This window comes from Procambarus clarkii, chromosome 7 (assembly GCF_040958095.1).
Source record: "Procambarus clarkii isolate CNS0578487 chromosome 7, FALCON_Pclarkii_2.0, whole genome shotgun sequence".
NCBI classification, from domain to species: domain Eukaryota; kingdom Metazoa; phylum Arthropoda; class Malacostraca; order Decapoda; family Cambaridae; genus Procambarus; species Procambarus clarkii.
This window is the reverse complement of record NC_091156.1, coordinates 54,177,987-54,201,526: the sequence shown is the minus strand read 5'-3', so window position 1 is coordinate 54,201,526 and position 23,540 is coordinate 54,177,987. Positions and strand designations below refer to the sequence as shown.

Genomic DNA, 23,540 nt, shown 5'->3' with positions numbered 1-23,540 from the left:
GAACTTGAAACCGGCCATATACTGCAGGTATGTTGACGACATTTTTACACAGGTACCTGATGTCAGACATCTGCAGGAGCTGAAGGAGGCATTTGAGCAGAGTTCCGTGCTGCGTTTCACTTACGAGATGGAAAAGAATGGGAAGCTGCCATTTCTAGATGTAACAGCCATGGAAAAGGGCAGAGGTTTCCACACTGCAGTCTACACTAAGGAAACAAACATAGGAATGTGCCTAAATGCCAACAGCGACTGCCCAGACAGGTACAAGAGGAGTGTTGTTAACGCATATGTCGACCGTGCTCTCAGCCACAGCTCAGAATGGACGCAAGTCGACGAAGAACTCTGTAGGGTAAGGCAGGTCCTAGTCAACAACGGCTTCTCCAATGGTTTCGTCGAAGACATCATAAGAAGGAAAGTGAAAAGCCATGCAACCTCTGAAGAGACAACTAACACAACACCTATACCCCCGATTAGACTATTTTACAGGAACTTCTTTTCCACAGCTCATAAAACGGAGGAAAGGGTCCTGAAAGATATTGTTAATAGAAACGTTATCCCTACAGACAAAAATCAAAGGATACAACTGACGATTTACTATAAAACCAGAAAAACGGCCAGCCTACTCATGAGAAACTCTCCAGACACAAAACAGAACGGTTTAAAAGAGACTAACGTCGTCTATGCCTTCAAATGCCCTCTTGGAGACTGTAAGCTCCAAAAAACCCAGTATATAGGCAAGACAACAACATCTCTTTCTAGGCGTTTAACGATGCATAAGCAACAGGGCTCCATTAAGGAACATATAATCTCTTCCCACAACCAAACCATCGCCAGAGAAATCCTAGTAAACAACACAGAAATCATCGATAGATACAGCGATAGCAGGCGGCTTGACGTTTGCGAGGCACTACACATCAAGAAGTCAACACCAGCAATCAACAGCCAATTATTGCACAACTATATTCTACCCACCTCAAGACTCCGCTCCAATATAGAAGCATCAAGAAATATGGACCAATAGGCTTTCTACAAACACTTCTATTCAATGTCCATTGTTTCGTGTTCTGTCTTGTGTTGATGAAATTAATACCCTATTAATACCACCCCTTGTTCTGTCTTGTGTTGATGAAATTAATACCCTATTAATGACACCTCTTGTTCTGTCTTGTGTTAATGCTACATTACCCCTTCCACCTCACTCAAATGTAGATATAAATCGGAGATGCGTAAGTTCTATTCAGTTGTGTATTTGTGAACTAAATTTAGTTCACAAATACACAACTTTAGTTTATATATATATATATTATATATATATAAACTAAAGTCTTTGAAAATGTAATAAGTTTTACGAAACGCGCTCGTGTCGCGTCAGACTAGAAATAAAAATGAATTTTGGAGAATTGATTTTTGATTTACCTCCAACAGTGAAAAGAAATGTACGAAAGATTGAGAAAATTCGTGTTAGAATTATTAATCTTACTTTTTCGGTCATATTTAATAATAATATATATATATATATATATATATATATATATATATATATATATATATATATATATATATATATGCAAACAAGCCTGAATGGTCCCCAGGACTATATGCAATTGAAAACTCACACCGCAGAAGTGACTCGAACTCATACTGCCAGGAGCAATGCAACTGGTATATACAGGACGCCTTAATCCGCTTTACCATCATGACCGGACAAAAGGCGTTATGAGTTGTCGTTTTCAGTTGCATATAGTCCTGGGGACCATTCAGGCTTGTTCGCATTTGTGTTCCTCACGTGTGCTCCAAAGAATGAGGTGATTTGATAAAATGCTATGCCCAAGATTACCATCCGAGTGCTGGCGGGAAAGTGGTTCAAATAGCTTCGGCTATCACTTTCTTATGTCCGGTCGTGATGATCAAGCAGATTAAGGCGTCCTGTATATACCAGTTGTATTGCTGGTATATACAGTGAGGTGATATGTTACAACAGTTAACTGTTGTAACATATCACCTCACCCAAATGCAGGTATAAAATCGAAGCAGTTTGAACTCTGTTCAGTTATAGTTGTGTGTGTGTAAACTAAAGTCTTTGAAAATGTAATAAGTTTTACGAAACGCGTTCAAGTGTCGCATCAGACTAGAAATCAAAATGAATTTTGGAGAATTGATTTTTTAGTTACCATCAACAGTGAAAAGAAATATAAGAAACATAGATAAAATTCGTGTTAGAATTATTAATCTTACTTTTTCGGTCATATTTAATAATATATATATATATATATATATATATATATATATATATATATATATATATATATATATATATATATATATATATATATATATATATATATATATATATATTGTGACGGAGTTTCCCACCCCCCTTATATTTCTCCCACGCCAGCTGTAAGAGTCATATCCACTTTTCCCGAACGTTCTGTACGTTCCGGGGAACAATTTGACATATGTGGGAGCGTGGAATGTTCTCCCGTTGGCGAGAAATTCGCAAAAGAAGAGTGTTTTGGCCTGTGGTATAGGCCCTTTAGGACGCCAATATGGCGCCGGCCTCTCCGTTTTACTGCCAAAACGGTATGACGTCAGTGGCACCAGATTGGACAAGAACAGTAACGTGGCACAGGGAGCCAATGAGAAACGCCCCTGGCAAGTATGACGTCACGAGAGCAAGAGGGTCCGGACATCGCGCCCCAGTGGCGCCAACAGTTTGACATGACACGTCGAGGAGGTTGGACGTGCGAGAGGGGGACCTATCAGTCTGACAGTTTTACCCCGTTCCGGTGGATCTTACACGTCACCCAGTAGTCTGCAAGCACCCTGTGAGGTCTTCCTTTATTCCATGTGTTGGACCGAAGAAGGAATCGACAAGAATTGGGCAGCAAGTGCTCCAGTGACAGATGCTTTGCAAGAAGTGAAGTCTATGCAGTGACGTATGGGACGTCTGAGCCAGTTCTCCCGTTTAGTGACGACGTAGTGGCTGGGCCAATCCATCGAGAGTCAGTAGAAGAACGGAACTAGCTGGGAATCAGAACGACTGCAGCCGAAAGAAGGAACTGCAGACGTAGTTGTGAGAAGTCGACGGCCAGGAGACCGACTCCAACCCTCCAAGAAGTTGTGGAGGAGCACGGGCCTGCAGAGGATAGAGCACGGTGAAGATGCTTATTTTTGAGGTGTTGAAGAGGTTCCTGGAGAGAGCATCAGTGTGTGGGGGCGTTCCCTACAACGAGTCGAGAGCTGGGACCAGAAGCTTCATTTCAACTCTCAACAGAGGGCGAGTCCACATCATTGAGGTGGAAGTAGGTAATTCAGTTTTCCCTCCCCATTCCCTTTAGTCAGCTATTTAGCCAGAGTATCTTCTATGTCGTGAGCAGGGCTCACCAATGTCTATGTCATAATAAGGCACCGTTGTGCAGAGAGATGCTGTAGAGAACTCTCATGGAATATATGTGCAGTGTACTCACCTAGTTGTGTTTGCGGGGGTTGAGCTCTGGCTCTTTGGTCCCGCCTCTCAACCGTCAATCAACAGGTGTACAGATTCATGAGCCTATCGGGCTCTGTCATATCTACACTTGAAACTGTGTATGGAGTCAGCCTCCACCACATCACTTCCTAATGCATTCCATTTGTCAACCACTCTGACACTAAAAAAGTTCTTTCTAATATCTCTGTGGCTCATTTGGGCACTCAGTTTCCACCTGTGTCCCCCTTGTGCGTGTTCCCCTTGTGTTAAATAGACTGTCTTTATCTACCCTATCAATCCCCTTCAGAATCTTGAATGTGGTGATCATGTCCCCCCTAACTCTTCTGTCTTCCAGCGAAGTGAGGTTTAATTCCCGTAGTCTCTCCTCGTAGCTCATACCTCTCAGCTCGGGTACTAGTCTGGTGGCAAACCTTTGAACCTTTTCCAGTTTAGTCTTATCCTTGACTAGATATGGACTCCATGCTGGGGCTGCATACTCCAGGATAGGCCTGACATATGTGGTATAAAAGGTCTGAATGATTCTTTACACAAGTTTCTGAATGCCGTTCGTATGTTGGCCAGCCTGGCATATGCCGCTGATGTTATCCGCTTGATATGTGCTGCAGGAGACAGGTCTGGCGTGATATCAACCCCCAAGTCTTTTTCCTTCTCTGACTCCTGAAGAATTTCCTCTCCCAGATGATACCTTGTATCTGGCCTCCTGCTCCCTACACCTATCTTCATTACATTACATTTGGTTGGGTTAAACTCTAACAACCATTTGTTCGACCATTCCTTCAAAGTGTGTGAGTGCACCTGTGATTTATCGAAGAGTTTCCTGTGTCAAGGACATTTATACTCATGTGACATTATTATTATAAGTTTGTGTCAGAAAATATATATGTATATAAATGTACCATTTATTAGTATGAGGCTGTGTGCCCCGTATTGACTCATTATTGCTAATATTGAAGAAGTGATCTATATATATGCTGGAGTATTGAATAACATATTCATGTGTATAGTGATTTACTGTTATTGCCATTGAAGTGACTTATGGTGTTTAAGGCCAGTACAGTGTTTTATTGCAATTATTACCATTATTGTGATATACTGTGTGGTGTTTAATGCCATTACTGTGAGATACTGTGTTAATAGCCATTGAAATGAATTATTGAGCTTAAGGCCAGTGCATTGATTATTGCATTTAACGCCATTATAGCAAGTTATTGTGTTGATTGCCAGTATTGTGTTTACTGTGAATTTAAAGAAATAGGCGCTTAACGCCAAGAACAACAAGTACAAAAAGATCATACAGTGAGGGGGCGTGGCAGCTGGGAATGACAGGAGAGGGAGTGTTGCCGTCACTGAGTGCTCCAGATTATGAAGAAGGAGTGATATGACGCCATGTACTTCGTTGTTGTTGCGGATCCAGTGCTATAAAACTTTAATATTTTAAGTAAATTATAAAACCACCTTAGTGTTTGTATTATCCCTCCATTACTTGTTGCTATTGAGAATATTGAGTCCATTGAAAGAGAGAGAGTGATTGAGATACATACCTGCCTGTTACTCGGTTTAATTAGTGAGCTCTCTGCCACTATTACCTCAATTTCACAATACCGCTGACGTGTTACTGGACACGGAGAACACCAGTTGGCGACCTTTCAGATAGCAGTAGAGCCCTCTGTCGGGGCGGGCACACGATCAAGAGAGTAGATTGTGTTCCCTCTCGCCTTTAGGTTATAAGGTAGGCCGGAGGTAGACTGGGATGCTCTCCAGGTGAACAGTGGCACCTCGAGGATGGAGTGAAGACCCGCAGGGCTACAGTAAGTAACAGTTACTAGTACTACTTGGTAGTACTAGTACTTGGTAGTGGCTGGTGAGAGGTAGAGAAACCCCGACATTGTCGATATTGCCAGGATATTAAGTACGGTTATGTTACTTACTGACTAACGAAACCCCGACATTAGCGACCTGCCAGGATTACGATCAAGGATAACGATTACTGTTGCGAGTGTGGTACTCAGTAGTGGCCATAGTATCAGGTACAGGTAGTAGATAATCACTCATAGCATAAGTATGGAGGACGATAAGGTGGCAAAGTTTATTGATACCAGGGATGAGAAGGTGCTGGTGGATTGCACCAAGGCGCAGCTGCAAGTGATTGCTGACCACATTGGGATAAAGTTGAGATCCTCCAATGTGGGAGAGAGGAGGCTTGAGATTGTGGCACAGCTGAGGACCCGTGATGAGGCTTTGGGGGAGGAACGGCCATAGACACCTGCCAGTGCAGGGGAGAACTTGAGCATTGGTGGAAGCAGTAGGGGATCCAGCGGCAGCAGGCGCAGCGTCAAGCTGGAGAGAATGAAGTTGCAACTGGAAGCACAGCTGAGGAGAGAAGAAACACAGCTGAAGCATGAAGAACGAGAAGCACAGCTGAAGCATGAAGAACGAGAAGCACAGCTGAAGCGTGAGGAACAAGAACGAGAGGCACAGCTGAGACGGGTAGAGCGTGAAAACGAAGCACAGCTGAGGCGTGAAGAGCGAGAAGCAGAAGCACAGCTGAAGCGTGAAGAAGCACAGCTGAAACGGAAGGAGCGCGAACTGGAAGCTAAGCTGAAACAGCAAGAAATTGAAGCTAACAGAGAGGTTGAGCTAAACTAGTGCTAGCCCCACCTGCCCCTGCACTGCAGGAAGACCGCCGAGTGCGAGAGAGAGATTTACCGATCTTTGTGCCCAATGAAGCTGAGGGCTTCTTTGACCACTTCGAGAGGGTCGCTACTTTGAAGAAGTGGCCGAGAGCAGAGTGGGCGGAGCTGGTTCATGGTAGGCTCACCGGTGAAGCTCGCGAGACCTACAACATGCTTGACCTCAAGGAATGCACTAATTATGATGCTGTGAAGAAAGCCGTGCTCCACTCTTTCAAGCTGACGTCAGAATGTTATAGGAAAAGGTTCAGAGAATGTACCCGTTCGCCAGGTAAGTCTTATGCAGAGACGGCGAGGGACATGGAGAGAAAATTCCTGAAGTGGCTGGAATCTGAAGGAGCGAAGTCAGCTGAGGATGTCAAGAGGCTAATGGTCATGGTGAAGTTTATGTCCATGCTCTCTCCTGAGATCAGGATTAGAGTCAAGGAGGCGGACATAAAGGACCTGAGGGCTGCTGCTGACAGGGCTGACATGTTGGAGGAAGCCATGCGACCGCGCAGAAAGGGACCACACCGACCGCCAGTATACTCTGGATATGGGGGAAGTTATAGAAAGATGGACGGATGGAGGACAGGAACGAGTTCTCCCAAGTCCCACCTCTCGAGTGGAGACGGTAGGGGATCGAAGAGTTCTGCGGAACCGGCCAAAAAGCCCCTAGCTGAGAGTGCAGGAGTTGTTGCTGTGACGAGAGACGCTGCGAAGGAGACGACGGAAGGTGCGAGGAAAACCCACGGAGCAACTGCTTCTGGAGGCGTTGCCAGGCTGAGCGGTGGTGGAAGGTCACCGCCAAGGAGGGCCCGCTGCTACAACTGCGGAGGATTGGGATACATCTCGAGAGAATGCAGACGCCCTAAGCAGCGGGGGAACGTTGCTTTCGTTCGGGTGGAGGACCAAGAGGCCGAGAGGGTGCGGGATGAGCCCGTACCAAGTGGGGAGAAAAGAGTTCACTCGTTCGTGTGTGAGGGGACGGTAAGGATGGGGGACGCAGACCCCATTCCTGTGAAGATATTGAGAGACACTGGGGCTGATTTTACCCCGGTGAGTAGAACCCTGTTCCCCGAGGGTTATGAGAGTACCAGTGTGGGGTGTGGCTGTTGTGACCACTGTGGGAGGCCCAGTGAGGATGCCCCTGCACGAGGTGACTTTAGATTCTGACTATGGCTGCCAGACTCTAGTGGTAGGGGTCTGTGCCTCGATGCCCAAGATGGAGGCGCAAGTCATCCTGTCATCCTTGGGAATGACGCCTGTGGAGGATGTGTCCTCCCTAACCTCGTGAAGAGTGAAGAGTGCTTGGAGCACTACAAAGAGAAAGGCGGAGTATTGGACGCCTGTGGGAACGAGAAGGAAATCGCCGAGGTGGCTTTCCCTGTGTGTGCTGTGATCCCAAGACGGTGTAACGAACACGAAGTGAATGGATCTGATGGGGCTGAAGAAGAGTCGTCTGACAGCCTGGGAGTCGATCACCTCTTCGTGGAACCCGGAGGACAAGTGGAGGGCGATGGCAGCCCGGATGGTGAGCTACGAGTGACCCTCGCCAGTTCTCTTGGAGTGGACCGCACTCGTCTGGGGGAGTTGCAGCAGGTGGAGTTCCCAGATTTGATTCAGGAGGCCAAAGGAGGACGTGTTGGTCCTGAGAGGGCCAGTCATTTTTATATGCAGGACAGAATGCTGATGAGACAATGGAGGCCTGTGAGAATGGAGGCTGGAGAAGAATCACTAGGTACGAGGCACCAGGTAGTGTTGCCAACCCAGTGCAGAGCGACAGTGCTGGATATGTCGCACTCCGTGGATTCTGCAGGTCACCTGGGGGTGACCAAGACTTTACATAAGATCAGGGACCATTTCTACTGGCCGGGTATGGACACCGACGTAAGGCGTTACTGTAAGACGTGCTTACCTTGCCAGAGGGCAGGGAAGAGCCAACCCGCGATACCAAGGGCCCCGTTAGTCCCTGTTCCTGCATTTGGGTCTGCATTTGAGCGTCTGTTGGTCGACGGGGTAAGACCGTTGCCACGGACGAAGAAAGGAAATACCTACCTGATGACCATCATGTGTGCGTCGACAAAATTTCCGGAAGCTGTCCCGATTCCGGAAGCGACGGTTGACGTCGAAAAGTGTAGCCGGACAGTTACAACGTTTTTTCTCTTGGGTGGGAATGCCCAGGGAAATCTACACGGACTGTGGAAGTGTATTCCAGTCCAAATGGTTCAGACAGACCGTGACAAATTGGGGAGTGACTCAGATTCGGTCGTCGCCCTATCGACCGCAGTCGCAAGGGGCGATCGAAAGGTTCACTCCACCCTGAAAACTATTCTGAGAGTGTTCTGTGAAAAACAAGGAACTGAGTGGGATGAGTAAGTGTACCCTGCATTGTTTTCCATATGAAACGCTGTGGTAGAATCGTTAGGTTTCTCACCGTTCCAGCTGGTATTTGGACATGGGGTACGGAGTCCTCTGTCCATGTTGAAAGAGCAATGGGCACCAGGAGTGACCGTAGGAACGGTCAACGAATATGTTCAGAAGTTTAAGGAGCGCCTCGCTTTGGCACAGGAACTAGCCGGAAAACATTTGAAGGAGGCGCAGCGCAAGATGTCGGAGTGTTATGACAAGAAAGCTACACCAAGAGAGTTCCAGGTTGGGTCCCAGGTTATGGTCTTGCTGCCAGGGAAGAGCCGTGTGACTGAGTCACGATTTGAGGGACCGTACAAGGTACTACGACGGTTGGGCCCAGTGAACTACGAAGTTAACAAGCCGGACAGACCCCGCAAGACACAGGTGTGTCATATTGACCGCCTGAAGCCTTTCTTCCCTGAGGAAGGAGGAGCCGCCGTGCAGGACGGAACGATGACTCGAGATCCCCAGCAGAAAGTGGTTTTGTGCATGCAGATGGAACAAGAACTTCCAGCGGAGGAAGGAAAGTGGTCCAGGGCGGACGGCACCCATCTCTCCAATTCGGAGAGTATGGTGAATATCGAAGACAAGTTACAACACCTAGAAGGACAACAGAGAGTGGACCTGACGGACCTGTTGAGAGAGAATGCCTCTCTCTTTACCGAAGTGCCCCAACGACACAAGAGTGTAACGCACGAGGTAGAGGTGAGGGACGCCAGGCCCATTAAGCAGAGCGCTTATAGGGCCAGCCCAGAGAAGCGAGAGTTGATGAGGAAGGAGGTGGAGTACCTCCTTGAGAACGACCTTGCAGAGCCTAGTAACAGCGAGTGGAGTTCCCCGTGCTTGTTAGTAAAGAAAAGCGATGGTACATTCCGCCTTTGTACAGACTACAGAAAGGTGAACTCCATCACTGTGGCAGATTCCCACCCCCCATGCCTAGGGTGAGTGATTGCATCGATCAGGTGGGTAGTGCCAGGTACGTGTCCAAGGTCGACCTGCTCAAGGGGTACTACCAGATCTCGTTGACTCCCGATTCCCAAAAGATATCAGCTTTCGTAACACCGGATGGGCTGTATCAGTACAAAGTGTTGCCCTTCGGAATGAAGAACAGCGGTAGTTGCTTCCAACGCATGATGAACGAGTTGCTGAGAGGAGCCGAAGGCTGCACGGTGTACATTGATGACAGTAGTGTACGCCGACGATTGGGAGTCACATCTAGAACGACTCGGAGAGCTATTCAGGAGGCTGGAAGATGCTAACCTGATCGTGAACCTAGCCAAGAGTGAGTTTGGGAAGGCCCGTCTTGAATACCTAGGCTTCGTCATCGGTCAAGGAGAGGTAACCCCTGTGAACTACAAAGTATCAGCGATTAGGGAGTACCCAGTGCCCAGGACAAGTAAGGAACTGCTGAGATATCTTGGGATGATCGGATACTATCGTGGTTTCATCAAGAACTTTTCCATGGTAGCGCATCCCCTGACCGAACTACTCTCTAAGAATACACGATGGAAGTGGGGAGAGGCCTGCCAGGAGTCTCAAATATATATATATTTGTATATTTTGGTAGCAGTCTTTCCTGTAGACATATATTATTAAATATGACCGAAAAAGTAAGATTAATATTTCTAACACGAATTTTCTTTTCACTGTCGATGGTAATTGAAAAATAAGTTCTCCAAATTTCATTTTTATTTCTAGTCTGATGCGACACTTGAACGCGTTTCGTAATAACTTATTACGTTTTCAATGACTTTAGTTTACACACACACAACTATAACCTGCAAACACTAAACAGATTTCTTACTATGCTATAATTCAAATGGCTTTTCACTTTATATACCTGCATTTGGGTGAGGTGATATGTTACAACAATTTTGGATGAGGTGAAAACAAACTTTCAACACTAGACAGAACACGAAACAATGGGTATAATATTGGGTAAGTTAAAGGGAAGAATGGAAGTAACTGCAAAGGGCTTATTGCCCGTATTTCTTGATGCTTCTATGTTGGTGCGGAGTCTTGAAGAGGGTAGAATATAGGTGTGCATTAATTGGCTGTTGATTGCTGGTGTTGACTTCTTGATGTGTAGTGCCTCGCAGATATTAAGCCGCCTGCTATCGCTGTATCTATCGATGATTTCCGTGTTTTTTGTTAAGACTTCTCTGGCGATGGTCTGGTTGTGGGAAGAGATTATATGTTCCTTAATGGAGCCCTGTTGCTTATGCATCGTTAATCGCCTGGAAAGAGATGTTGTTGTCTTGCCTATATACTGAGTTCTTTGAGGCTTACAGTCCCCAAGTGGGCATTTGAAGGCATAGACGACATTGGTCTCTTTTAAAGCGTTCTGCTTTGTGTCTGGAGAGTTTCTCATGAGTAGGTTGGCCGTTTTTTTGGTTTTATAGTAAATCGTCAATTGTATCTTCTGATTTTTGTCTGTAGGGATAACGTTTCTATTAACAATATCTTTGAGGACCCTTTCCTCCGTTTTATGAGCTGTGGAAAAGAAGTTCCTGTTAAATTGTCTAATAGGGGGTACAGGTGTTGTGTTAGTTGTCTCTTCAGAGGTTGCATGGCGTTTCACCTTCCTTCTTATGATGTCTTCAACGAAACCATTGGAGAAGCCGTTGTTGACTAGAACCTGCCTTACCCTACTGAGTTCTTCATCGATTTGCTTCCATCCTGAGCTGTGGCTGAGAGCACGGTCGACATAAGCGTTAACAACACTCCTCTTGTACCTGTCTGGGCTGTCACTGTTGGCATTGAGGCACATTCCTATGTTTCTTTCCTTAGTGTAGACGGCAGTATGGAAACCTCCGCTCCTTTCCATGACTGTTACATCTAGAAAGGGCAGCTTCCCATCCTTCTCCATCTCGTAAGTGAAATGCAACACAGAATTCCGCTCAAATGCCTCCTTCAGCTCCTGCAGATGTCTGACATCAGGTACCTGTGTAAAAATGTCGTCAACATACCTGCAGTATATGGCTGGTTTCAAGTTCATGTCGACTAAGACTTTTTGTTCGATGGTACCCATGTAGAAGTTCGCAAACAGGACACCTAGGGGAGAGCCCATGGCGACCCCATCTACTTGCTTATACACTGCTGGTCATGTTCTCTACCGAACGAAGTGGGACGTCCCACCGTACTAACTGACGCCCCCTGTCCAGCTCCCTGTATCCCCTGTTGGTATGGCGTCGATGTTATATGTGGGGGAACCCAAGATGGCTCCCCCCACACTTGGGGCAAATCCTCGCGAGATTCCCCACTCATGTCAATAATCGTATGCGTACTGGAATGGGAAGACACCCTCGAGTGCCCAGTCCCATGCAGAACCCGTGACTCCGTCGCCTCAGTCCCACTGACCCCACATGTGACGTCAGCTGAGCTACCTGAGCGGTCCACAGGGTCCCCAGTGGTGTCGGAAGAGGTGGTGTCCTATACACTTTCACTCCCACTGGTCCCCACTGACTGGTCACTGTCTGGGTTAAACATTTCCTGTGCTTCCTGGTGTGCCATGCCTCTTGTAACTACCCTTCAATACACCCTCGACCCGGACTCACTACAACCGTAATCTTACACAAATAAAAAAATCACAACTCTTTTTCCAAGAGAAAACCAACGAAATTCCCAAAATAGGAAATACAACAATTAATTGAAAGAATCGCAGAAGTGAATTCAATGAATGAGCGTCTGCCCCGCACTCATGTCCGGCCGTGAAATAACCCGCAGTTCTATTACTGAAAACAAAGTCCTTTACGTTAAAAATTTAAAGAATCGAATTTATATAAAACAATTAAATGACAAAGTAAACTAATGCGCAGCACTCGTGATGGATTAATAAAGAATATTTACTGTACTTGAACACTAGATGCACTTAAAGTAAACAGCGTGGCCACTGATGACTGATGGAGCGGGACCAGCTGCGCTGAAAAAACACAAGTCCCGCGCTTTTTCGCTTAAACGCTTAAAAATCAATATTTTTATTCGGAAGGAAAATAGTCAGTTTTATGTTAATAAACCACTCTAGCGATTAATATAGACACCCAGGACATATATTTGCTTGCCAAAATTGAATTTTCACCAAAAACCGCGTTTTTTTCTCAAATGCTGGACTCTGCCAATTTTTCTGCACTCGGAAAAAATCTATCACCCCAAATATCGCAAAACTCCCTTAATTCACAAAAATGGGTTTTTCGTTCCCATATATGAATACACTGTTATATAATACTGACGCTGTATACAGAACAATACTGACGCCGCGGGCGGTTTCAACACTCATTAATTCGAATTTTCATCAAAATCCGAGGTTTTCACCTCATTTGGACTCTGACAAAAATGACAACACGATTTTCTCGAAAAATAACTAAATTCGGCAAAAATGTAAATATCAATGTTTAATGCCTAAGAACAGAATTACATCCCTTGCGCGCACTAGAGGGTAATACTGACCCTAGAATATACACGCAACATGAAAATTCGAATTTTCGCCAAAAAGTCTGATTCTAGCCCAAGCTGGACTTAGAAAATTTTTCACCTACGTTTCTACCAAAAAAATTCTATGTCTAAACACGCAATTCTACCATCTTATTGGTAAACTAGAATAATATCATTCGCATTGACTTGGGAATCCTAATGATACCCAGATCATATACGGTACTTGCGAATACCAATTAATTACATTTAACGACTTTCCAACGTTGACTTAGGGGCCATGTTAACCGAAAATCCGATGAAAAATGGAATATTTACGACAAATTACGAAAAATACTACAACGTTCTGGCAACACTGTGGTCCAAACCGTTTAATGATATCTTGAAAATTAACGTAATTAGAGTCAAATTTCCCGCTGCAACTTTCGTGAATCTGGTCCTCGCACGCGGGGTATTGTATCTTACATTGTAGAAGTCTTATTTTTCGTAATAGCGTTGAAAATAACATGTTATGCATAAAATGAATATAAACTCACTAAATGGCAATAGTATCGTGTGACAGAAAGGGTCCTATGTGGCTCCCCCCATCAGTGACTCTGTGTCTCTCGTGGGGGGTGGTTGTATCGCTGACGCGCTCTCACACTATCTCCCAGAACTCGTGCTATTATTGTTATTTGTACTGCAATATGACTTACCAAACGAACAAGAGACAAGCATTGAAAGCTAGATGCATGCGAGCTCTCCATAGAAGGTACTAGTTGGCCGCAATGCGTAAACCACGCATGACCGCGAGTACAGTAACTTGTCGCGCGCGCTACGCAACTCCAACTTTTACAACTAGATCTCGTTTCACAGCCTTTATTTATTATTCAATTTACATGAAACTTGCACATTATATGTAGAGTTTACGCCTCTATAAACGCATGTCATTATTCTTATCTACGTAGATTTATTGATTTTATAAATAATGATACACTTCATTTTGTTGCATACGTTTTTGGGAAACTTTTATAAATCTGTATTATTGCACTAAATACATCTGGGATAATGATGTGACATGCAAAAATTTAATAAATAGTAAGGTCAAAGCTGAGTGTCGTATAAATGATTTTGGTTCACAATTGTGGGCTGTGAAATCAATTGAACATGGTTGAATTTTTTTTTTTTTTTTTTTTTTTCTCCGTCTCTATTTAGGCTGAGATGCTGAAACTTGGCCTAGGTGCAGCACCTTTCACATGTATCAGGATAATAAATTATGAATACCCTACAACAATTTTTTATATCCTGGCGATATGGCCCCTTAGCCGAAAACTTATCCCAAAACACTTAGAAATATTCCATGAACTCTATTAAGCATTTACAACGAAAATTACTATCCCTCAACATAATTACTTCACTAACTATAGTGACCGACATATAGTCCTAAGTCCAGAGGATTAACTGCGCTCTAGAAAACCACACTTCTGACTTAGACTAATACAATAGGGAAAAACAATAATAAATGTACGACCTTAGTCTAATAATCAAGAAAATACTGAACACTTGGGAATTTTTTTTATTGGGGATTGAATTTAGGGGAAACAAAAATTGTTAATCTCTAGAACACGCCAATAAAAGGAATTACTTTACATAAATTTAATTATACTTAATTTGACGATACACTTGATGTAATCCTATAATTGCTCCTACCGGCTCGCCGTACTGCGCCTAGCCAAGGGGTCTCGACCACCTAGATTCTAACAGAGCGACACGCAACTTTCAGCAACAATTAAGACTAGACACGACTCAACTTCCACTAAGTGTGCGATCACTTAGTCGTTGAATCGCTGCTAGGTAGTTTAGTGTCCGTCCCTCGGAGAACGCAGAGCCCTTCACGGATTTACGTTTTTCCTAGCGTTTCGGGTCGTCTACTAACGCCCTCGGATAAATCTCCTGGCGTCCCACAGATAAATCCGACCAGACAGCCCACAAGGAACTGCTGTTGAGAGTATGGTGGTTCCCAACACCTCTGAATCAATTGCAATGGGTCGAGTAAGGTACCCAGTCCAATCAATTCGGAGTGGTCTCCTTAGCCAATAAATCTTAATAGCCTAACTTACTAACTAATCCTTAATCGTATCAGCCCGCACGACCCGAAGATTCGCCAATCCCCACTCAACCGCACTGTTGTGAGGCGCACTGCTAATCCTGGCCCGCGGGTGTCCTCCCTAGCATCTACGCATGTGTCCGAATGGCTAGACGCGTGAGCCTTTCAACAATTTCAAACAAAATTGTTGAAACCACTGATGTGCACGGGGGGGGGGGGGGGTATTCGTTTCTCTCTCTACCCCTCTCTTTACCCGTATTCTACTTTAAATCTCTACCAAGGGACTCTAAACTTTTACTTGAGCCGACCCCACGCCACGTGGTCTTAAGACGATTGACCGACTTAAGCTTCTACAACCCGTATGACGTGAAATAGACTTCTAGCAAAACTCTAGAATCACTTTTTCGCTGCCATCACCAGACCAGTAACACTGAGCAATGATCGAGGTCTGGATCGATCATGCTAATCAACACTTTGGGGCTTGATCCCCACTAGTAATAGATGACTTGGATATCCGTAAGTGTGGAATTACTTAATAATCAAAGGGAATACTGAATTATGATTCGGTTTTAGAATCGGCGGCCAACTCAACTAGGCCTCGCCGGCTACCCACGTGGTACGGACCAATTCACATAAATTACACAAAAAATGGAAATTAATAAAAAAGACAATTTAATAGCTAAATGGTTTAAATCCCAGGTATATTATTAAAGGAATACAAAGGAATCTTAGCTTAATGACGATTCCTTTGTGTAAGTCACGACGCTTCCTCTGATTCTCCTGGGCTCGGCTGGATGACGAGTGGGATGGATTAACATGGGAGAGGACAGCTGGGAGAATTCTTCTCACGCGCTGCAAAACAAATATTTACAGTAGCAACTAATTAAACTACTGAATTTCTATGTCCAAGAAATTAATGTTAATAGTAGACAAGAGATAATAACCTGTGGTTTGGTGTTGGTATACGTCGTCACGACAAATCACCCAGCTACAATTCTACACCCTATAAGATGCATCAAATAAGGATAAGATACTTAGCTAATATGGGCACTGTGTAAGTTTTAAGATTGCCGAAATTCGCGTCCCAGGCTCTGGCTTCACCTATCCTGGATAATGGCGCGCTTCACTGGCCGGTCACGTGTAGTCAAAGAACCAGATTAAAAAGGTTCCCTATATTACACTGACACCAGTCGAAGATATTGTCTGCAAGGCCTTTCACGCCTCACAGTGGCGACTTTCTTCTGGAGGATGGATAGGGTTTACCCTGATGACTGGGTAATGGCGTCTCCTCGTGAGCACGACGCGAACAGGTCCGCTCGAGAGCTTCTCAACATGTGTACTGGCTTGCTCTCCTTCCCCGCTCCGCGTCTCGCGTTCATTAGACAAATTATTATCATGAATATTAGTATTTCTCGCAGTAGTGCTTGAAATGCTCGAGATAGGACAGGTTTATTATTTAGAAGAGTGAAATATTATTATTTGCCAGTTCAGTGATAGTAAACATGTAATGGGGAGGAATTAATGTCTCTCCATGGCATTCACTTATGACGTTAATTTTTATTACTAGATAACTGCTATGACTCTAACGCTCTATTCGGCTTTAGTTGGAGGTCAATTTATCTGTAATTAATTATCACACAGAACGCCTAGGTTATAGAGAATCGAATTCAATTCTCAGATACATTGGATATAATGTGTTTATTGTAATGAAATCTGATGCAATACTGGCGTCGGGTGACGTGAGAATTCTAGCGTATTGCACAGATGAAATTATTAGTACATGTGAATTCTACGTTGTGTTAATTTTACTTACTACAATGATTAGTAGAATTAGTAATAATTAATGAGAAGGCAACAGTGTTGTATTCGGTGTTGGAAATTTCCAACATAACTCCGGGGGGAGGATTCTAGGGTCGTAGTGTACTGTGGAGTACTGACCTATCCCGAAGTTGGTATTAATATTAGTATATTAGTATGTTAATATGTTAGTATGTTAATATGTTAGTATGTTAGTACACACATAACGAACGTCCCGGATTTATCAAGGACTTACAAGAAACTTGAGTCTTGTTATTTACATGTCAAATGAACATGTTACTTATAGCCTACACAATAATTAGAGATTTTAACTCACACAATTTAAACAACAGAATGTACTGTGATGGGAATATCCTGGGTCATAGTGACGTGTAATGGTTTGTTACGTGATATCACATCGCAACATCATCATAGTTATCTAAGTGGGATGTGAAAGGAATTACTCTTGTTCAGAGTTGTAATAGGCTTGCAAATTCCGCCTACATTGTTGAGCAGCAGCTCTAGTGGGGCGGTTGCTTGAAGGATCAGAATTATTGCCCTCGGAACTTACTGGGAAAACTGGATCTGGCTGATATTCTTGCTCAGTCAGTTCAAGGGGAACCAACTTCTCTAAAGTTTTTAGAGTAGTGTTGCCTCGGCATAAAACTTTAACTACTCTCAGGACACCTTGATGATCTGGATGAATGGCAACAATTTTGCCTATAGGCCACTCTGACCTTGGTCCATCACTGTCGACTAGTACTAGGTCTCCTGGTTTTAATTGCACCTTATTGTAAGGACTCGAAGCTCCGTAGTGGTACTCTCGTAGAGCTGTGAGGTACTCTCGAGTCCACACCTCATTCCACCTGTTAATAACTCTGGAGAGATGCTGGTAGCTTTCCACCAAGTCTCCTCTGGTCACATGTGACGGGTCTACAGGGTCCTCTTCGGCTAAAGGGATGAGAGGGCTCAGTAGACCTCCATGGATCAAGTGTGAGGGGCTCAGAGGTTCTCTCTGGGTGAAATCATCAGACAGGTAGGTTATTGGGCGGTTATTGACTCGAGCCTCGATTTCCACAACAATAGTTTGGAGTCCTGAGTAACTGACCCTTTGTCGGTGTAAAGTTTTCCTTAGACACTTCTTGACTGTGCCTACCATTCGCTCATAGAACCCACCTTGCCAAGGGGCTCTCGGTGCTATGAATTTCCAGTGACATTGTCGTCTCTGTAGGACTGACTGTACTTCTGGGTGGTTCCAGACTTCTCGCAAACAACTTTCTCCTGCCACAAAATTGGAACCATTGTCCGATATCATCAATTTAGGACACGATCGGCGGGCAGCAAATCTGCGGAAAGCTTGGATGAAGGCTTCAGCACTCATGTCTGGAGTGACCTCTAAATGTACGCCTCTGGTTGTAGCACACGTAAAGAGACAAATGTACGCCTTCACTGGTATATTATCTGGGTTACCAGTGAGGAGTAAGGCTCCTGTATAATCAACACCAGTGGTTTCGAAAGGACGAAGATGAACCACTCGCTCTTCTGGGAGTGGTGGAGGTCCTGGGTAAGGACATACTCTAGCGTCGTATCTCTTACAGATTACACAAGATTTAATAATTGTCTTAACTGTCTGACGACCTTGAGGAAGCCAGTACTTTTGTCTAAGGTCGGTGAGAGTATCTAAAACTCCACCATGTAGGGTACCATATTGATGGTGGTGTAAGACAAGAAGTTTAGTGATGATGTGATGACGAGGTAGAAGAATTGGATTCTTTGTGTCCAAGTCAATTTTTGCATGAAGCAAACGTCCTCCACATCGTAGTATGTTATGAGTGTTGGCATCATACCAGATGCCTAGAGACTTAGTTAATTTATCTGGAAGATTTTCATAGTCGCTTCCATATGTCTCTTGTTGTGCACGTTTGATCCAGTAGAGGACAGGATTGGGAAACTTATTTCGAATTCCTACCTTAGCAGAAAATCGAACACGTGTGCAGTCACTCGTAACAATTTGCTTAAGTTAGAATAATGGTGAGGATCAATGGCTAATATTCGTCGAGGTTCTGGTTCTTTCATGGGAGTGGTGATATTGGTCACTATGACTTGTGACTTTTGTTTGGGCCACTGACCACCAACAAGCCATGAAGGTCCATTGAACCACAGCGAAGACTTGACAAGTTGTTTTAATGTTAACCCTCGAGATAAATAATCTGCAGGATTGTCCTTAGTAGGAACATGTCTAAATTTATATCCAGCAGATAACTCATGAATCTCCCTGACACGATTACTGACGTAGGGAGTTTTGTTGTTATTGTTTCTTACCCATTGTAAGACTGCCTCGTTGTCTGACCACACTACAATCTCACCAAAGTGGATATTATTGAGTGTCTTTGCCAGGCAATGAGCCAATCTTACTCCCACTAGCAATGCAGTCAACTCCATCTGAGGTAAAGATCTCTTCTTAATGGGAGCAACTCTTGCTTTAGATGTGAGCAAAATTGATTGTGCACTATTAACTAAATAGGCTACTGCGCCATATGCTTTGCCAGAGGCATCGCAAAAAACGTGCAAATTGGTGGGTAAGTTTGGTCCTGAAGCATTACGAGGAAATTTCAAAACGCCTAACTGATTAAAATCTGTTGAGAGTTTGCCATTTAGCTTGTAACTCACTTGGTAACGGATCATCCCATCCCATATGTTTCTGCCAGCACTCCTGCATTAGGAGTTTGCCCCCTTATTAATATAGGACTAAGTAGGCCTAAAGGGTCAAATGGTTGACTGACAAATGAGAGCAGTGTTCTCATGGTAAGGGTTGAATTATCAGTTTGTACTAACTTGACATTCATCTCGTCAGTACTGGTGTTCCATTCCACGCCTAGAACCTATAATTGACTGGGTACCTGATAATCTGGAAATTCTTTCTCGATTACCTGGTTAAGCAGTTTATTATTTGAGGCCCATGACTGTAGTGGCATATTGGCTCCTAATAGTTCACGGTTAGCCTCATGGTAGATTTCTACCAGATCAGCTTGATCATTAGTTGTCCCCTGGAAATTGTCGACATACAAGTTGTCGCTAATGTCTGCCTTATAGGGGCTGTTTGATTCCCTCAAATGCGTGTCTAATGGTGCTTGCAAAAGAAATGGTGAGGACGTAGCTCCAAATAATACTGAGGCAAAACGATAGGTGATTACTTCACTGTTAGGATCCAGTGGATCCTTAATCCAGAGGAATTTTTTACTGTTCACCTATCAGTAAATAGGTATCCAGGAGTTAGTAAGCTAGCTACTTGGGGCGTGGTGAGTGAGTGAGGGTTAGTCACTAGTTGGACCTTGTGGGGTGGTGGGTGTTGGAGACCACTATAAGCCTAACATGTATAAAGTTCCTGTCTGCCTGTCCCCCGACTCAACGATGTTACAAGTATTGACTAAATGAAGCCTAAGAGAGCATATGCAAGGCCTAAGATGAGTCATTTGTCAGCAGCAACTTGTGCGAGATCTATGGCAGCGGCGGCATCCTAACATTTCTATTTTGGAGCAACAGTAGTAGTAGTAGTAATAGTCCATTTGTTGTTGGTTAATTTGACTAAATAGTTGCAATAAGTACTATCATTAATGGAGAATTGGCTGCTATGTGTGAGTATCCTCCGCCTGCCTGCCTATAAGGTATACATATTTGGGCAGTCTCCGTGTGTGTGTGTGTGTGTGTGTGTGTGTGTGTGTGTGTGTGTGTGTGTGTGTGTGTGTGTGTGTGTGTGTGTGTGTGTGTGTGTATGTACAAGAATGTCGCACATGGAAATGTGTACATGCCATTTTAATAATAGTTTACCATCCATGAAGAAAACGTCAGTCCATTGTCTCTCTCTGCCGGCCGGCCGGCCTACCTACCTGCTAAAACTTGTCCACTAATTATACTGTTGAATATCTATCTCCAGTGATCACTTACCCTTAATTCCTACATTATTAACCAATGATCTCATTAACAAATCTTTACACATTTCAACCACCTACCTTCCTGCTAACATCAATCACAACAACTAATACACTCAACTCAGTCCCAACACTTTTCTTATTCCTTCCTCAACACCTCGCCCTATATAACCTATCTTACAATAATAAATTTAAATACCTAACTGCCAACCCATCCCCCCCCCTTACCCCACCAACAACACCTCCCAAGGTAGCTCCTCAGGGCCCCTCTCCCCCTGCCCCCTCCCCCACCAACCCCCCCCCCTACCCCCCATACCGCCCCCTCCATCACCACCCCCCCCCCCCCGGCCCAACACAGAAAATGGCGGCCACAACGTTATATTTAACCAGCCAAAACCTTCGTTCCTTCACCAATGTGCTATTTATTCTTGAAATAAACGAGGGAAAAACAAACCGGATTTCCTTCCCTAGTAAAACATGTTATTTACAGAACGAGGCCTAAAATAGCACATATTGGATATGCATTGCTTGTTTACCATTCACAAACTCATTTGGAAACACCACACTAATTATTAATTAATACATACTTTTAAACACACACACACACACACACATGTCAGTTAGCCTAAATTCTCCAATATTCATTCATAAAACTGCCTCACGGGACTGCAACCTTATCAAATAAAGCTGTCAGGTCTTTCTAACTGTCAACACAAATTAACAACTTCACATCTCAATCATTGCAACTGTTGATAAATAGACACTAACTAACCTTGCTATGAGATATAAATACAAGTGCCAAATTTGATTCAGAAGGCAACTCCAGCGTGGCCTAGTCGGATAGAACAAGTTCCTAATCCGGATAGATCTGCGTTCGAGCCTGTCGGAACGGTTGCAAGTACAGGGCACAGATTTCTCTGTGTGTCCCCTCCTGTAGGAGCATCAGTTTCGATAGATTCTCTGGATAGCCGAAGATTGATTGACCGACTCCTTGGAATGTGGGGAAGGGTTGAAGTCCGGGGGGCCACGGACGGATACCTGGATCCACTGACCTCGGGCAGGTCTTTCAATCCACCTGGATTTCAGGTGGGGAGAAGGGAGGCAATTTGGGTCGACACAAATAGCTTCCTGGACCCAAAACCCCTTGGATACACGGCACGGACACTCACACGGACACGCATACGGACACTCATGGACTCTGACCGAACCGAAGGTTCGTGTCAGATAATAAGAAGGGAGGTTAGGTTAGGTTGGTTAGGTTAGATTGGTTAGGTTAGGTTGCTTAGGTTAGGTTGCTTAGGTTGATTAGGTTAGGTTGGTTGATTAGGTTGCTTAGGTTGGTTGATTAGGTTGCTTAGGTTGGTTGGTTGGTTAGGTTAGGTTGGTTAGGTTTGGTTGGTTGGTTAGATTGGTTGGTTAGGTTGGTTGGTTAGGTTAGGTTGGTTAGGTTGGTTGGTTGGTTAGATTGGTTGGTTAGGTTGGTTGGTTAGATTGGTGGTTGTTGGTTGGTTCGTTAGGTTAGGTTGGTTAGGTTAGGTTAGGTTAGGTTGGTTAGGTTAGGTTGGTTAGGTTGGTTGGTTAGGTTGGTTGGTTAGATTGGTTGGTTAGGTTGGTTGGTTAGGTTGGTTGGTTGGTTAGGTTAGGTTGGTTAGGTTAGGTTGGTTAGGTTGGTTGGTTAGATTTTGGTTAGGTTGGTTAGGTGGGTTAGGTTAGGTTAGGTTAGGTTGGGTTGCTTGATTAGGTTGGTTGGTTAGGTTGGTTGCTAAGGTTGGTTGGTTAAGTGGGTTAGGTTGGTTGGTTAGGTTGGATGGTTAGGTTAGGTTGCTTAGGTTGGTTGATTAGGTTGGTTAGTTAGGTTGGTTGGTTAGGTTGGTTGGTGGTTGGTTGGTTGGTTGCTAAGGTTGGTAGGTTAAGTGGGTTAGGTTGGTTGGTTAGGTTGGATGGTTAGGTTAGGTGCTTAGGTTGGTTGATTAGGTTGGTTGGTTAGGTTGGTTAGTTGGTTAGGTTGGTTGATTGGTTAGGTTGGTTAGTTTAAGTTGGTTAGGTTAGTTTGTTAGACTGGTTAGGTTGGTTAGAATTAGAATTAGGTTAGAATTTAGGTTAGAACAAGCATAATTATGGTTTAATAAGCAATTTAGATCATATGTAAGCTTAGGTTGGTTAGGTTGGTTGGTTAGGGGTATGTTGGTAAGTACAGTTAAGGTTGGTTTATTTGTGGTTGGTTAGGTGTAATATTTGTATTATTCCACTGAATATTAATATATATATATATATATACATTTTTAGGTTAGTTTAGGTTAGGAAATAGGCTACGTTTGTAGAAATAGAAATAGTTAAAAAAATGAATAAGTATAAATAAATTATAAATTATTTAAAACAATAAAAAATACAGAAAAAAAATAGCTTGAATTTTAGGTAACGTTTCTTATCACCGAATGCCTTTGTTCACCTAGCGTAAATAGGTATCAGGAGTTGGATAGGTTAGGTTAGGTTAGTTTTAGCTAGGAAATAAGCTAGGTTTGGAGGGTTAGGTTAGGTTATTTTAGGCTAGGAAATGGGCTATGTTTGTAGAAATAGTAATAGAAAGAGGGCTGTAATTGTAGGTAAACGTTTCCTATCACCGAATGCCTCTATTCACCTGGCAGTAAATAGGTATCCAGAAGTTAGTTAGTTAGGTTAGTTTAGATAAGGTTAGGTTAAGTTAAATTAGGTTAGGTTAGTTATTGCTA

General features: G+C 43.9%; 1 protein-coding gene across 1 annotated transcript; it reads left to right on the top strand.

Moving 5' to 3' along the window:
* Positions 1-6,333: 6,333 nt before the first annotated feature.
* LOC138358249 (uncharacterized) lies at positions 6,334-8,538 on the top strand. Its single transcript, XM_069315983.1, has 2 exons — positions 6,334-7,108; positions 7,349-8,538. The coding sequence occupies exons 1-2, from the start codon at positions 6,334-6,336 to the stop codon at positions 8,536-8,538; spliced, it is 1,965 nt and encodes a 654-aa protein (XP_069172084.1).
* The last annotated feature ends 15,002 nt before the right edge of the window (positions 8,539-23,540 follow it).

Bases quoted from the DNA above. Each gene is read 5' to 3' on its own strand.
- LOC138358249 (XM_069315983.1), top strand. From the start codon at position 6,334: ATGCTTGACCTCAAGGAATGCACTAATTATGATGCTGTGAAGAAAGCC. The intron at 7,109-7,348 runs GTGGGGAGAAAA...TATGGCTGCCAG, and splicing joins GCGGGATGAGCCCGTACCAA to ACTCTAGTGGTAGGGGTCTG.